At 45.5% G+C, this 13,470-nt stretch overlaps 1 protein-coding gene and 2 long non-coding RNA genes across 3 annotated transcripts in view; 2 read left to right on the forward strand and 1 right to left on the reverse strand.

Annotated features, from left to right (window-relative positions):
• LOC306819975 (vascular cell adhesion protein 1-like) overlaps positions 1-1,530 on the forward strand; it is a gene marked incomplete at its 3' end in the record, with an annotated part of 42,603 nt that extends 41,073 nt beyond the window's left edge. Inside the window, exons 5-6 of the mRNA XM_079337602.1 lie at positions 503-616; positions 1,436-1,530. Coding sequence (XP_079193728.1) covers positions 503-616; positions 1,436-1,530 — 209 coding nt within the window. The remainder of the gene's footprint in view (positions 1-502; positions 617-1,435) is intronic.
• Positions 1,531-5,607: 4,077 nt separating this feature from the next.
• On the reverse strand, positions 5,608-10,125 carry LOC306818619. The gene is made up of 3 exons (XR_013778326.1): positions 9,979-10,125; positions 6,102-6,143; positions 5,608-5,942 (listed from the first exon to the last, which is right to left on the reverse strand). It is a non-coding gene; the product is annotated as an uncharacterized lncRNA (long non-coding RNA).
• On the forward strand, positions 6,386-7,700 carry LOC306818607. The gene is made up of 2 exons (XR_013778315.1): positions 6,386-6,718; positions 7,186-7,700. It is a non-coding gene; the product is annotated as an uncharacterized lncRNA (long non-coding RNA).
• Positions 10,126-13,470: the final 3,345 nt, after the last annotated feature.

Genomic DNA, 13,470 nt, shown 5'->3' on the forward strand with positions numbered 1-13,470 from the left:
TGATCCCTCCGTCATCTGGTTCAAGAATGGAGAGGAAATCAAAAATGAAACATCACGTGATTATTCATCCAATCAGATTCTTCATACAGACAGTTATTCCTGTGCTATACCAGGACAAGAGAAGTTCCCGTCTCCTCCAGTGTGTGAGTTTATTTACAGTCTTCACTGATTCACACCATCACACACATACACACACACACACACACACACAAACACACACACACACACACACACACACACACACACACACACACACACAGAGCCTTTATAGGACCAAAGCTGTTCAATATAACACGTCCACCATCATCTGATGTGAGTGTAAACGCTCTCTCTGATTCTCCTCCAGATGCTCCAAAGCTTCCCTCTGTGTCACTGAGTTCCCACGGTGAGATAAAGGAGGGCTCTTCAGTCAATCTGACCTGTAGCAGTGATGCTAACCCAGCAGCTAATTACACCTGGTACAAGGTGGACGGACCTCTAAACCCTCATCACACATCTTCAGGAGCAACGCTTGTCTTCAGCTCCATCCAGTCCTCTGACTTCGGGGAGTTTTACTGTGAAGCTGAGAACACGCTGGGGAGAACGACCTCCAAACACGTCTCTGTCAACCTCCCATGTGAGTAAAACACTCATTAAATAGAGTGATATAAAGATACTTCTACCTACCAACCAAGCAGCAACCTCCACTGTTGAAACATGAAGCTGAAGCAGAAATATAAACTCCTGCAGTACCTGGAGTGTCCACTAGAGGCTGGCTGCAGCTGCACAGGAAGTCACATACACACCCATTCAAAAACCCTGTTTTTACAGCAGACATGAACATGTTTACAGCCTGCTTCAGAAAACCAAATAGGTGTGATTAGCTCATGTCTCCATCCACACACACTGTACGGGGGGATGTTTTGATGGCTCATCAGTTTTGATTGGATGAAGGATCAGAGTTATTCACAACAAGGCGTGTAGCTCAGCTGATTGACAGGTGGGCGCCGTGTAACGGTCGTTAGCTTGACTCAGAGTTAGCCTGACTCAATAACTCAAAAACGTTCATTATGCCTTCAACTAAAAAGGCGTTTTTGTTTCTTTTTTCAGACACAGAGGATTAGAGGAGAGGAGGAGAGGAGACGAGGAGGCGAGAGAGCCCCCATGCTGATGTCTGAGGATGGTCAAAGGAGTCGTAACAAACAGACGTCAACATGTGATTATTTGTAACTCAAGTGAAGAATTAATTTGTGCTTTAAATCGTGATGAGATCCAGAGAGACTGAATCAGCTGATTCTGCTGTTAATACCACCTTAAAAACTCCAATTCAGTCAGAGCTGTCTGAATGAATGTACACAGATTATTTTGAAGGTGGAGCTCTACTGCCATCTAGTGTTTGTAATCTTTGTGGACATTAACTTGGTTTCTGCTTAGTACTTTCTTTTCTTGTCTTAAGACCCTGACACACCAAGGAGAACACCGCCCATCGCTGAGCGCTCGCCGCCCGTCGCTGAGCGCTCGCCGCCCGTCGCTGAGCGCTCGCCGCCCTAGTCATTGCGTTGTCTCCAGCTCCGTCGATACCCAGTTGGCCTTTTATTGGCGCCAGGAGACGGCCGTGCTTTTGATGTCCCCCCAGGACGGATAGTTTGTCCTGCAGGGGGGGACAGGAGGTTTGCACGGGCAGATCTGAGGGGGAGGAGCTCAGACAGGTAGGGGGGAGGAGCCAGGTGATGGAGGGCTTTGTTGGTGAAGCTGATGCGCTGGGGGATGGGGATCCAGTGGAGGTTGTGAAGGACGGGGGTGATGTGGTCTCTGGAGGAGAGGGGCAGAAGAGTTTCTTGATGAGGAGACTGTTGCAGTAGTCTGGAGGTGATGAATGCAGGGCTGAGGGTCTCAGCAGCTGTAAATGAGAGGGATGGGCGGAGATGGAAAAAGACTGTTCTGGTGAAAGGAGAGGGTTGGCTGGAAGATGACAGCCAGGTTACAGATGTGGGGGGAAGGGAGCACTGTAGAAACATCCATGGTGAGGGAGAAGTTGTTGGAGGATTTGAGGCCCATGACTTCTGTCTTGTCACAGTTGAGTTTGGAGCCAGGATTTTATTTCTGTGATGCAGTCAGTGAGGATTGAGTGAGGGGGAGGAGTCATGGATCTGCTGACCATGTGGAGCTGGATGTCGTGGACAAAGCGTTGAAACTGGAGTCCATGGCGGCGGATGATGTGACAGAGAGGAAACATGTAGATGATGAATAGGAGGGGTTGGAGAGCTGATCCTTGGGGACCACCTTTAGGGGAGAGGAGAGGGGCTTATGAACTGCTGTCTGTCTGTCTGATTGGAGCCAGGAGAGAGCAGCTGATGTTTAAGGTGGTTTAAGGCGGGACAGAAGGATGGAGTGGTTGATGCTTAGCTCCAGTAAGATGAGGATGTTGAGCTTTCCAGCATCAGAGCAGAGGAGAAGCTGGTTAGAGATTACACTATCACACAGAGCGACCAAGTCTCACACATTGACTGTTAGTCATCTCCTCGGAGGTTCCGGCTGACACCAGACGATGTCTGATAACCAAATGTTACTTTATAAAACCAAACATAAAAGTTCACTGTGTATTAGCTCCTGCAAAACCCCAACATTATGGTGCCCCGTGTGAGGCCTTCTATACCAACATCTGCATGTGTGAAAGTCCTACATATATCTGTTTTAAATGTGCTTTAATTTGTTGTTTGTTTAATAATCTAATTCTTTGAAAATAAAATGTTTTCTTTGTTGCACCATAAAAACAAAGACTGAAATTTGATTTCATGACAAACTTCCAGGTTATAAACCTGCTGAATAATAAGATACGTCTTTAACACACTGCAGAGAAAGTCAGAAATATGCTCAGTGTAACAATTCAACACCAGACTCAGATGGAAAGGAAAGTCCAGGACACAAAAAACAGAAGTTCTTTACTCAAACGTTTGTAGGTCGTACACAGGAAGGCCGTCAGTGAGGGCAGAAAAATCCAACGTGATTAAATAACCCAACCAGGGAGACTCATTAACACTAATGCTGGCTTATCTTCTGTCTCATTGCCTCTCTGCTTTGATATAATATTAATATTCACTGTGATAATGTAACTCAGGTAACAGCTAAAAACAGACATGTGATGTAATATGACACCATATACCACATGACAGTCACAGGCGAGTAAGCAGAGGCGGAGCTACAGCTGAGGGAGGAGAGATAAGTCTGTCAGTGTGTCGACCACACAGCCGTCCAGAAAGGTCTCCGTTTGTCTTCAAACAAATTAAAGTGATTTCATCTGATCTTTGTCAACGACACAGCAGAGTCTCTGCAAACACTGGTGAGTACAGCTGATCATGTTTACACTCTGAACAACCAGGATTTACACTCAGCTGTGAGTGTGTGTGTGTGTGTGTGTGTGTGTGTGTGTGTGTGTGTGTGTGTGTGTGTGTGTGTGTGTGTGTGTAACTGAGTTTCTCTCATTTGGATTTTGGTTCAATTCTAATTCCTACCGATTAATTTCTCAGTATCGTTGTTCTCTCATGAAATCCTGCAGCTAAACTGAATTGTCTTTCCTCTGGCTGTTTCTAAGTAAAAGCCTCGACATGGAGAAACCTATGGAGCTAAAAATGTGCCAGAACAGATGAACCTGTGAATAACAAGTTCATCTGTTGTGGCAGATGAACTTGTCTTATCTTATCTGCTACACTGTTTATTTTTTGATTCTGGACTCTGAACTCACAGCACAGGGGACTTTTACAAACTTCACTTTCACAGGAATATTGTGCCACTTCACAGTCACACGGGGCCTCTTAGGGAGCTTTCCTACACTCATTGCAATAGTTGCACATGTTGAGCCCCTGCTATGGTTTACAGTTTGTTAGCTCTTGGACGCCCCCTACTGGCCAGCCTGTTGACAAACGTCAGAAATCCCTGATGTCTAAAAGGAAGAACAAGCTGGTGGCTGTTGATCATCATTAAAACGCTTCATGGCTGTGTTGACTTATCAGCAAGAATGATGCATTTATTTTTGTTTAATCATTTCATCATTTAATCCATACATCATATAATCATAAGTGCATGCATTGGTTAGGGGCCTTTGCCTCTGAGAGATCAGCTCAGATAGTTTGATCATGAGCTCCATCTAACAGTGGTTGGTAGAAAGAAAGCCCTCTTAGTTCTAGGAAAGAGTAGACGAGTGAACTACAGCAGGAGACGGGCTTCTGTTAGCTCAGATTGTTCATGTATGCATGTCCAGGACTCTCAGTAGCTGTTTGGATAAAGGCGAGCAGCGTGTACGCTCCATGACTTCTTGTGCCAGCTGAGACGCTCCTACACAGAATCCACTTCAACAAATGTTTGAGTGCTGCTGTCTTCTTCTTCTTCTTCTTCTTCCACCTGCTAACATGTTTGATCGTCCGTAAAGTCCCAGCGAGAGAGGAGAGGAGCAGCCATGAGTTTGATCCGAGCAGCCAGTCTCTTCATCGTCCTCGTCCTCCTCTCTGTGTCAGGTACTTCACATCCACACTTTCACTCACTTTGGGACTAAAAAGAGGAAGTGTGGGAGGGATTCATGCACACTGAAGCTCACCTGTGTGAAAAGTGGATCAGCTTCAGGTGACTTGATTTGGAGCTGGACTTAAATGTGGTTGCAGGGAGACTCACATAGACTAAATAATGCAGGGACAAAACATCAAACAGGAAGTGTGAATGCACGGTACACGACTAAAAGTGAAGAAGTGCATCAATGTGTCTGTTCCAATCCAACACATGATGGACAAGTTGATCTGTAAGAGGGGCGCCATATCTTCTACCATCAAACCCTGCTACTTCCTGCTTTAAGAGGGAGATCTTATCCAATCAGCTGCCTCCACTCTTCACACACACACACAGACAGACACACACACACATAGTTTTATCATGGGATAATCTGAGTGAATGTCCTTCGTGTGGGTGATGTTATTCCTGCTAAAGTCAGCCTGATCAGCAGAGGGCGCTCTAAGCTTCACACTAGACTGAGTATCAGTAGCTGATGCAGGCAGAGCAGAAGTCAGTACGTGATGAGTTCCAGTGTGCACGTGACGGAGAGAGCTCCTGATCTGTACTGTTTTATATTTCTACAGATTTCTACAAAAATAAATGTGTTGCACCAAAGATGGGCGTGACTTCCTTCATAAACCTGTAACACATACATTACACAGAGACACACAAACAAACACACACACACGCACACACACACACACACACACACACACACACACACACACAGATACACAAACAAATACACACAAACACACACACACACACACACACACACACACACACACAGATACACAAACAAATACACACAAACACACACACACACAGTAGACCTTGAATTTCCCTCGGCATCAATAAAGCATCTATCTAGACTGTGCTCTCTCTGTACAACCTGCAGTTCCTCAAGTGTCCACTAGAAGTACAGGAAGTCACATACACACACATTTAAAAAAGTCTTTATATATTTTTGAGTCTTTAAAGTGATTACAGTCTGATAGAATCATGATCAGATGATTTTTAGACGTTGAGATATGTTGAGGTTTTATTTGTTCTTCTTAAAGTTCTGAATGTTGATGGTTGTTCCTGATGTGCTCTGTGTTGCAGCGGTTCAGGTTCAGGATGTCTGGGATGTGAGGTGCTCTTCTCTTCACATCTGCGCCAACAAAGGATCGACTGTGGAGATGAGCTGCACCATGATACCCCCAGAGGGAATAAACCAGGAAGTTAACACACAGGAAACATTTTGGTCTAAAGGTCCTGAATATGATGTAGATGTTAAAGAAGACCCCCAGTATTCAGGCCGTGTGCAGAGTACTTGTGTGAGGAACAACTGTACTCTGACCATCACAGACGTGAGACTGACAGACAGGGGTATAAACATGTTTCAGAGAAACAGCAGATATTCAGAGAGCCGTTTGGTCTACCTGGAAGTCAGAGGTAATATTTCAGACTTTATTCTCTGAGCTCAGTTTCTAACATGCTGTATATACATGTATTTACTTGTGCATGTTTGTGTGCTGATATTTCTACTCATGTTTAGATCTCGAGGTGGAGGTGATCAGACAAGATGAGACTGTACTCACCTTTAGGTGTGAGCACAGATGTCTTTATGATACCTCCTTCATCTGGTTCAAGAATGGAGAGGAAATCAAAAATGAAACATCACGTGATTATTCATCCAATCAGATTCTTCATACAGACAGTTATTCCTGTGCTGTACGAGGACAAGAGAAGTTCCCGTCTCCTCCAGTGTGTGAGTTTATTTACAGGCTTCACTGATTCACACCATCACACACATACACACACACACACACACACACACACACACACACACACACACACAGAGCCTTTATAGGACCAAAGCTGTTCAATATAACACGTCCACCATCATCTGATGTGAGTGTAAACGCTCTCTCTGATTCTCCTCCAGATGCTCCAAAGCTTCCCTCTGTGTCACTGAGTTCCCACGGTGAGATAAAGGAGGGCTCTTCAGTCAATCTGACCTGTAGCAGTGATGCTAACCCAGCAGCTAATTACACCTGGTACAAGGTGGACGGACCTCTAAACCCTCATCACACATCTGCAGGAGCAACGCTTGTCTTCAGCTCCATCCAGTCCTCTGACTTCGGGGAGTTTTACTGTGAAGCTGAGAACACGCTGGGGAGAACGACCTCCAAACACGTCTCTGTCAACCTCCCATGTGAGTAAAACACTCATTAAATACAGTGATATAAAGATACTTCTACCTACCAACCAAGCAGCAACCTCCACTGTTGAAACATGAAGCTGAAGCAGAAATATAAACTCCTGCAGTTCCTGGAGTGTCCACTAGAGGCTGGCTGCAGCAGCACAGGAAGTCACATACACACCCATTCAAACAGCCTGTTTTTAGAGCAGACATGAACATGTTTACAGCCTGCTTCAAAAAACCAAATAGGTGTGATTAGCTCATGTCTCCATCCACACACACTGTACGGGGGGAATGTTTTGATGACTCATCAGTTTTGATTGGATGAAGGATCAGAGTTATTCACAACAAGGCGTGTAGCTCAGCTGATTGACAGGTGGGCGCCGTGTAACGATTTGTCAGGAGGCTTAAAACCCGCCTCAGCTCTCAGCCTGTCATTTTGCCTTCATTTAAAAAGGTGTTTTTGTTTCTTTTTTCAGACACAAAGAATTAGAGGAGATGAGGAGACGAGGAGGAGAGGAGATGAGGAGGAGATAAGGAGACGAGGAGGCGAGAGAGCCCCCATGCTGATGTCTGAGGATGGTCAAAGGAGTCGTAACAAACAGACGTCACATCGCTCCAAAGCAACATGTGATTATTTGTAACTCAAGTGAAGAATTAATTTGTGCTTTAAATCGTGATGAGATCCAGAGAGACTGAATCAGCTGATTCTGCTGTTAATACCACCTTAAAAACTCCAATTCAGTCAGAGCTGTCTGAATGAACGTACACAGATTATTTTGAAGGTGGAGCTCTACTGCCATCTAGTGTTTGTAATCTTTTGGGATAAAAATGTAGAGTTCAGACACTTGGTTTAAAACTTTTAATATCTGATTTTTAACTCTTATTTTTCCTTTTACACATTTTTTACTTTACTGATTTGGAGTTTTAAAAGACTTTGTCAGATTCTTTACAATTTTTGAATTTTCAATAAATGTCATAAAATCTTGTGAAATCATCCTGTTTTGATTGGGTTTCTTCACGACGCCCCGTGAGCCTCGGAGGTAAGCACTGACCCATCGCACTACGGCACACTGAAAAAAGAAACAGATTTTCACAGCTCATAGCACGTAGCAGCGACAGTAGAGGGGGAGCTGTTAAGGGCTTGGTACCTAATTATCCTAGGGGACGGATATTTAGATCATCCTGGCAGCGCTCAGATGGACCCTTCCTCCTTGGCTGGGTGTTAGATGATTTTATTTTGAGCTGCGATCTTATAAGAAATATTAGACTAGAGGTGGGAAAGGAGGTCGCCCTCTGAGTTCTAGGAAATAGTAGACTAGTTAACTACAGCAGGTGATTTGTATTTGACATTTTTGATAGATATAGTAACCCTAAAAAGGTCAAATATGGGACCTTTAATGTCCTATAAATATGAAGAGAAAACACCGTGCTACAAAGTACTTTACTCTACACCTCCTGTAGTTAGACTCTGTGTCCACTAGGTGGTGACATCTTCCTGACTCAGCATGTTTATCTGAGACTCATTTGGAAAAGATGAATCAGAGAACTCACTTCTTCAGAGCACTTTCAAACTTGATTTCATTTTTCGTTTTGAAAAAGTGACGATAACTAAACATCCTGTATGAAGTGAATTCATCTGTATCGGATGGTGATGGCCAAGACAAATATGTTTACGGTATGAGCCCCATCAAATTTTATTCTAAGTTTCCACAGGCGTCAACATCAGTCTGACGTCCAGCCTTCACCGTTGGACTTTGTCCTAACAAACAACCACTACAGTCCTCATGAATGCACAGCCAGCTCTGACCTCCACCTGAGGAGCAAGAAGTGTGGACGACAGGAACACGAGGAATACGAAGGAGAAATCCTTCCTTCCATGTCCCCCTCTCCCATTTTTCATATGGAAAATAATAAAAACGTCTGGAGATAAAATGTGTTATGAATTTGTGCTGTGCAAATAATGTTAGCTGGTTTGACTGATTGAACAGACGGGCCTTTATTTATTCTTTCTGCTAAACAAATAGTCCGTTAGGGCGAGGTGTGCTGCTTGGCCAATGGGGGGAGACCGAGGGCCGACAACCTTTTACACAGCAGGATTCAAAATGTGCAAATTTTGACAGTATGACAGTAGGAAACCTCCCTGGGGGGCCCTATCTGACAGAACCCGCTCTCTTTTCTCTGCTAAACTTCAAACCGCCTTGTCATGTCAGAGTCTGTGGACATTTTTAAAACACATATATATCCCCTAGCATGTTCTGTAAGGTGTTTACGTCAAAATTAATGTCATGTTTAGTCGATTTCTCGTTGTAGCGAACATTTTGTTGGCGTCTTTTGGCCCTATCTTCCCTCCGCTGTCAATCTCTGCGCGCTCCTTTTCCCGCTGTAACCGAGCCGCTCTTCTTTCCGCGGATTGATATGATTAAAGTTAGTCAGCTGCGTCCCTAGCAACCGTTTGTCTTCCATCTCTTGACGACGCCGACGTTTTAACGTTGCTATGACTAATCGGATTGAAGTATTCAACACAGCCACGTTGAATTAAAAGCTCAGTGTAAAGAACAATTCTACCTGTTTATACGTGTGTGACTTTATTTTGAAAGGTATTACCGGAAGTCACACTGCACCGTACCTCCCGCTGCTCCTCCATCCATTCATCCTCCCCCCCTCCTCACTCGCTCCTTCACTCCGCCGCTGTGCACCTCTGTATCGGCTGCTCTAACCTCCTCAACCGGCGTCCTTCACTGGAGTTCCCCGCTGTTGGTCCTACTTATCCGCGGAAACAATGAGCCCCCCGTTCCGGAGCTGGCTGTGGGTCTGGTCCTGCCTGCAGATGCTGAGTCTCGGTGTTCTTCTGTAGCATTAGACATCCTTGCAGCAGTCTTGTGTGGTTACAGTCATCAGAGATGGAAAGATATCACTCGATTTTTTAGTTATGGAAGAAAAACAGCACGCCTGCTTCTTTGGTCGGAGCTCTAGACGGAGACCAGTTTTATTGTCACGCATGCGCACAGACGGCAAAACAAATTTAGTGACATCACAGCATGTATATGTAAATGAACGTGGCTTTGCATCTCATTTCAGATATGTTTAACAGGGAGAGAGATAGAGAGAGAGAGAGAGAGAGGGAGAGGGAGAGAGAGAGACAGAGTTACTCTCTGCAGCATTATTCCAGTGTCACTCTGTCAAACTATATTCATAATCAATCAGAAATAAACAATATATAGTGAAAAGCTTATAAAGATAATCAAACCAATAAAAGAGAGCCGACTGACCTGTATGAAGTCCCATTCAGAGTCAGAGGGTTTCTTCAGTAGCATGGAGACATGTTGTCTGCAGGAGTCAAGAACATCTGTCTTCTTGGAAAACCTTTGAAGCAAATCAACAAGACATCAACACGTTTCTAAAACTCCACAATCTGGCAAAACAGAGTTAAAGTTTAAATGCAGTGTATTTGTATACATTCTGCTGTGTCACTATGGCGACACAGTTAGTAATGCAGACATGTTTGAGGGAAATTGTGATTGTTTGAATAAAAAAAAGAAAAAAAGAAAATTTTTATGTGTACACAGACATTTTTTTGCGCGACCTCCCCTGACCCCGCGTCACCGCGACCTCTCCTGACCCCGCGTCACAGCGACCTCTCCTGACCCCGCATCACCGCGACCTCTCCTGACCCCGCGTCACCGCGACCTCTCCTGACCCCGCGTCACCGCGACCTCTCCTGACCCCGCGTCACAGCGACCTCTCCTGACCCCGCGTCACCGCGACCTCTCCTGACCCCGCGTCACAGCGACCTCCCCTGACCCAAACGTCATGCCCCTGGGTCTCTGGGTCTCTTCCTCTCTAAAATACTAAAACTGCCTTTTAAATAATTTTTAATCTCAACAACCTAAACATCCCTCCACTTCTACCAAACAAGGCACCTTCCACTCCCCCCCCCCCCCCCATATGACCCTGAGACACTTCACAGTCACACGGGGCCTCTTAGGGAGCTTTCCTACACTCATTGCAATAGTTGCACATGTTGAGCCCCTGCTATGGTTTACAGTTTATTAGCTCTTGGACGCCCCCTACTGGCCAGCCTGTTGACAAACATCAGAAATCCCTGATGTCTAAAAGGAAGAAGAAAGTGGTGGCTGTTGATCATCATGAAAACGTTTTGACTCTCTGCTGTCCACTCTTTGAAATAACACTCTGTATGTTCTGGCACATGGCTCCTCCTTTGTCATTACTGTGATCGTGGGGTCCTGCTGCTTCTCTTCCTGCTCATTTCCATGGTCGTCTACAAACGTCAGACATTTCTCACCAGTTTGTGCAACATGAAAAACATGCAGGCGACAAAACCCCACTGTTCAACATCCTGTCATATCTGACATCAGTGCCCGTAAAGACGCAGACTTATCAACTCGTGCATCTCCTTCTGTTCTTATCTGGGACTCTGCCATGCAAATGAGAGCCAACATGCAGAGACGTCTTCAATGTAGCTGATGAAATGTAGTGAATGTTTACATTTGAATGCAGGTTGTCACGTTGACAAAGAAGAAGCCCAGACAGCAAAGAGGTGAACATACAATAAGACATTCCAGTCAGACACGTCCCGTTTGTGTCCTTTAACAGACGAAACTAAGTTTGTGTTGGAGCATCCAGGCTCCGCCCTCGTCCCTCCTCCACACATGCACACATTTACAGAGTGATGGGCTCATATCCTAACCCTCACATATCCTGTGTTTAAGTCAAAACTCCAATGACAATACTCATGGGAGATTACTGCTCTGTGTGGCTTTGACCACAGGGACAAAAAAAGTTTGGGAAATTTAATCAACATTTTGCACTGAGTTGTGAGTTGAGGGTGTTGATGTCAGAGAGTTCGGGGGGGGGGGGGTTCAGTGTTTGCACAGAGAGTCGTGGGTGGTGGGCGGAGCTTCTGTGGTGCAGAGAGTCAGCGGGGGGGGGGGGGTGTTGATGAGTCAGACGGCTCTGTGGTAGAAGTTGTTCCGGAATCTGCTCATGTGTGCGAGCAGCATCCTTCCCTGAGAGCAGGGGAGTGAACATGGGGTGTGTGTGTGTGTGTGTGTGTGATGTCACGGGTGCAGCGTGACTTCTCTGTGTGGAGTCTGCATGTTCTCCCCGTGCATGGCGTGCGCTCTCTGCGGCTTCCTCCCACCGTCCAATCACACACTGCTTAGGTTACCTGCTGACTCTGAACTGTCTGGAGGTGTGAATGTGAGTGTCTGTCTCTACATGTCAGCTCTGTGATTGGCTGGTGAGCAGTCCAGGGTGTAACCCCGCCTCTCACCTCATGACAGCTGGGATCAGCTCAAAGTGCTATAGATGATTCTACCCCCCCCCCCCCCCCCCCCCCCCCCCCCCCCCCCCCTTCCTGCTCGTTGTCTTATCTAATATGTTGATCATGTAAAGAGACAGGAAGTGTCGTCATTAAAAACAGTGTGATCTGTGTGCTGGGCTCACTGCCTGCAGAGGACACTCTTCTTTCAGACCCTCCTCTTCTTCACATGTAAGTAGAGTCCTTCCTCAACATGTCTGCTAATGTTTGAGTGCTGCTGTCTTCTTCTTCTTCTTCTTCCACCTGCTAACATGTTTGATCGTCCGTAAAGTCCCAGCGAGAGAGGAGAGGAGCAGCCATGAGTTTGATCCGAGCAGCCAGTCTCTTCATCGTCCTCGTCCTCCTCTCTGTGTCAGGTACTTCACATCCACACTTTCACTCACTTTGGGACTAAAAAGAGGAAGTGTGGGAGGGATTCATGCACACTGAAGCTCACCTGTGTGAAAAGTGGATCAGCTTCAGGTGACTTGATTTGGAGCTGGACTTAAATGTGGTTGCAGGGAGACTCACATAGACTAAATAATGCAGGGACAAAACATCAAACAGGAAGTGTGAATGCACGGTACACGACTAAAAGTGAAGAAGTGCATCAATGTGTCTGTTCCAATCCAACACATGATGGACAAGTTGATCTGTAAGAAGGGCGCCATATCTTCTACCATCAAACCCTGCTACTTCCTGCTTTAAGAGGGAGATCTTATCCAATCAGCTGCCTCCACTCTGACCCACACACACACACACACACACACACACACACACACACACAGGCACACACACACAGTCAGAGACACACACACAAACAAACAGAAACACAAAAACACACACGTAGACACTCACACACACACACACACACACACAGACATAAACACACACACACACACAATAAGACAAACACACACACGTAGACAATCAGACACACACAGATACACACTCAACACACGCAGACAAACACACACAGATACACACACGTAGACACTCAGACACACACACACACACGGACATACACACACACACACACAGAAACACACACACACGTAGACACTCAGACACACACACAGACACATTTGGACACACACACAGACACAGGCACACACACACACACACACAGAAACACACACGTAGACACTCAGACACACACAGACACACAGACACACACAGACACACACACACACACACAGAAACACACACGTACACACTCAGACACACACACAGACACACACACAGACACACAGAAACACTCAGACACACACAGACACACAGAAACACTCTCAGACACACACACATTGATTTGGTATCTGTCACACATTAAATAGAAACCTTAAAAAAAGTGCATTTTTTTTGCTCACCAAAGTGAGACTGAAAAGTTCGAGCACTTTTTTTTAAAGGTTTCCATTAAATGTGACAGAGACACCAAATCAAA

The sequence above is a fragment of the Symphodus melops genome (assembly GCF_947650265.1).
Source record: "Symphodus melops genome assembly, chromosome: 2".
In the NCBI taxonomy this organism is placed as follows: Eukaryota; Metazoa; Chordata; class Actinopteri; order Labriformes; family Labridae; genus Symphodus; species Symphodus melops.